General features: G+C 58.0%; 1 protein-coding gene across 1 annotated transcript; it reads right to left on the bottom strand.

Moving 5' to 3' along the window:
- Positions 1-261: 261 nt before the first annotated feature.
- Positions 262-920, bottom strand: VDBG_08088 (conserved hypothetical protein; the record flags this gene model as incomplete). The annotated part of the gene is made up of 2 exons (XM_003001783.1): positions 262-761; positions 902-920. The coding sequence occupies 2 exons, from the start codon at positions 918-920 to the stop codon at positions 262-264; spliced, it is 519 nt and encodes a 172-aa protein (XP_003001829.1).
- Between the last annotated feature and the right edge of the window lie 1,555 nt (positions 921-2,475).

Genomic DNA, 2,475 nt, shown 5'->3' with positions numbered 1-2,475 from the left:
CAGCGGTGGGAGTCCCGAGAAGAAGGGAGAGGGAGCGGCCTAGATTTTGTACGTTCCCTGAGGCCGTTTTCGCAAAGAAGGTGGACAGGACATTGCGGACGGGGCGGGGGACCACCGAGTCGGGAAAAGAAAAGGGGAGAAAATGAACATCGTAGCATTCGTCGCCGCTTCGTTCCGCCGTGCATGAACCTAACCACCCTACGCCGTGCTCCGCCCGTCATGCCCCCGCCCGCCATGCCCTTCGTCTCGTTTTGGAGTCGCTCACGCATACAGCCCGTCGGGATCGTCATCCTCCTCATCGTCCTGCACAATCGGCACTTCCTTCTTCTTCGTCAGGTCCTTGCGACACATGGGACAGCTCCCCTTGCCCATGAGCCAGGGACCGACGCACTCGAGGTCGAACCTGTGGCTGTGGTGGCACGGCAGCTCGACAACGAGACAGTACTGGTCGTCGAGGAAGCGCTCGGCGCAGATGGGGCACTGCTCCTCCTGGCCGAGCGTCTTGCGGTCGACGCGGTCGAGGGCGTCGAGGTAGGACTGGCCGACGCCGGGAATCTCGACGGGGGGGCTGGTCAATGTCGGCGGAGAGGGCTTCGACGAGGGACTCGAGGAAGGGAGGCGTTGGCGGTCGAGGGGGCGGTCGCATGCAGGGTCTGGAACTGCTGCTGCAGGAGGGTGAAGAGGGAGGCGGCGTCGACGGGGGTCGGGGTCGCGTGGGGGTTGTTGTGCGGCGTCGAGGACGAGGAGGGGTTCGTGTGAATCTGGTGGAGGAAGGCGTCAAAGGTGGACATGTCGACGCGACGGGAGTGTGCGTGCTGGCGCGGCGGTTTGATGTTGTGCTCGACTGTGGTTGTTAGGGGCATGCATGATCGGCCACTGGAAATGGGGGGGGGGGCTTTACCTTCGTATTGCGTCGCCATGGTTGCGGTTGGGGTTTGAATCCGATGCGACAAAAGGTGATTTTTCGCTGACGATGAGGGATGGGCTGCTTACTGCTGCGAGATTGTCGTCGTCGAGCGCGTGGTGTTGATGTGTAGTGTTGAGGTTGATGAGCGAGGCTGGCTCCAGGCAGTGCCGTCGTCGCAATCCTGTCGGGAGCTTTTGGAGCTACCCCGCCTGCCTCTGTGACCGATCCACTATCATTGGCTTGCGGTTCTTCAGGTGATTTGGGTCAGCCAACTTGGACGATGGGTGCTTCAGAACCACGCGTCCTTCTGCCTGCATCATTGCGTGTCACCAAGGTTGGCCGTTGAATGTTTCGGGTCTCCCTATGCATCCATGATTCACATGGCAGTATGGTTGTCGCTCGTGGTGAGCGCAAGATATGACACGTCGGCCTAGAAGCATGCACCGCTCTGGTAGTGCGATCAACGGCCATGCATCAATTGGCGAGGGGACCCTGCAGTGCTGGCCAACTCCTTCGGCATCCTTACCCGGAATACTGCCTCCTCGTAGGGATGTGCCATCCGCTTTGCTAGTATTGCCCATACAGTTCAGATATACCCATAAGGTCTCTACTGGCACTTGCATGCTGACAATAGTTTAAGGTTGTCGGGGGTTGCTGACAGAGCAACCACGCACTCGCGAACCAAAAAGGCTGTTCACTAACATACCTACTAACCTTAAATCTACTACCTACCAGACCACTATGCTATACCGACTAGCCTGCCCAAGTAAAACACCTGTTGCCAACAGGTCGCCAGCGGCCTCAATCAATGACAGGTTATTTCTAGGCCTGTCTCTTTAGCGTGGGGCCCTCTATCTGTCACTTGTCTACTAGGTACTTACGAAGCCTTCTGCATCAGTGGCGTCTCCTACCCTAGGCCACAGCAGGGCCATCATCACTCCATCCTTTGCAATCTCTTCGAAGGCGAGACCTGTCCACCAGTCCTCAAGATGTACATTGACGTGCATAGGAGATACTGAAGAGTCTGGTACAGCCCACAAGTAAAACTGAAAAATGGGCAAAGCCCAGGCAATGACGGGGTACGGGCTAATTCACGAACTCGTCCGCCAAAAGGGTGCTCTTGTAACGGTTCCAATACTCACCTGCCTTACTGGGGACATGGCTACTCCAATACCTGTGCACTGCCAGAACCGATCGTCGGACGGACCCTTCGGGGCATGTTACCGTCGCCGACTGACATCATGGCTTCAGGGTCTTGCGACATGGTCGGACATAATGGGGGGGGGGGCAGCCATTCCCCAAACCCTTAATCTTAACCCCGAAACTAGACTGTATCTCATGGGACCGGAACGGCTGGCGGTCGTCCGTCCCAGCACTTCGACTCATCCCTCGACAAGTCCAGAGCAGCAGCCGCAGAACATACCCCTACCCATCGAAGAACTGCGATACCTGCGTAGAACTCGGCCAGAATGTCTGCCCCCTTCACCTCCGCCGCCGTCATCGGCAGCACCGGCCTCGTCGGCTCCCCCATGCCTAGCCACGCTCCTCACAACCACCAGCATCAAGTG

This window comes from Verticillium alfalfae, genomic scaffold (assembly GCF_000150825.1).
Source record: "Verticillium alfalfae VaMs.102 supercont1.11 genomic scaffold, whole genome shotgun sequence".
Taxonomy (NCBI): domain Eukaryota; kingdom Fungi; phylum Ascomycota; class Sordariomycetes; order Glomerellales; family Plectosphaerellaceae; genus Verticillium; species Verticillium alfalfae.
This window is presented reverse-complemented; position numbering and strand designations above follow the sequence as displayed.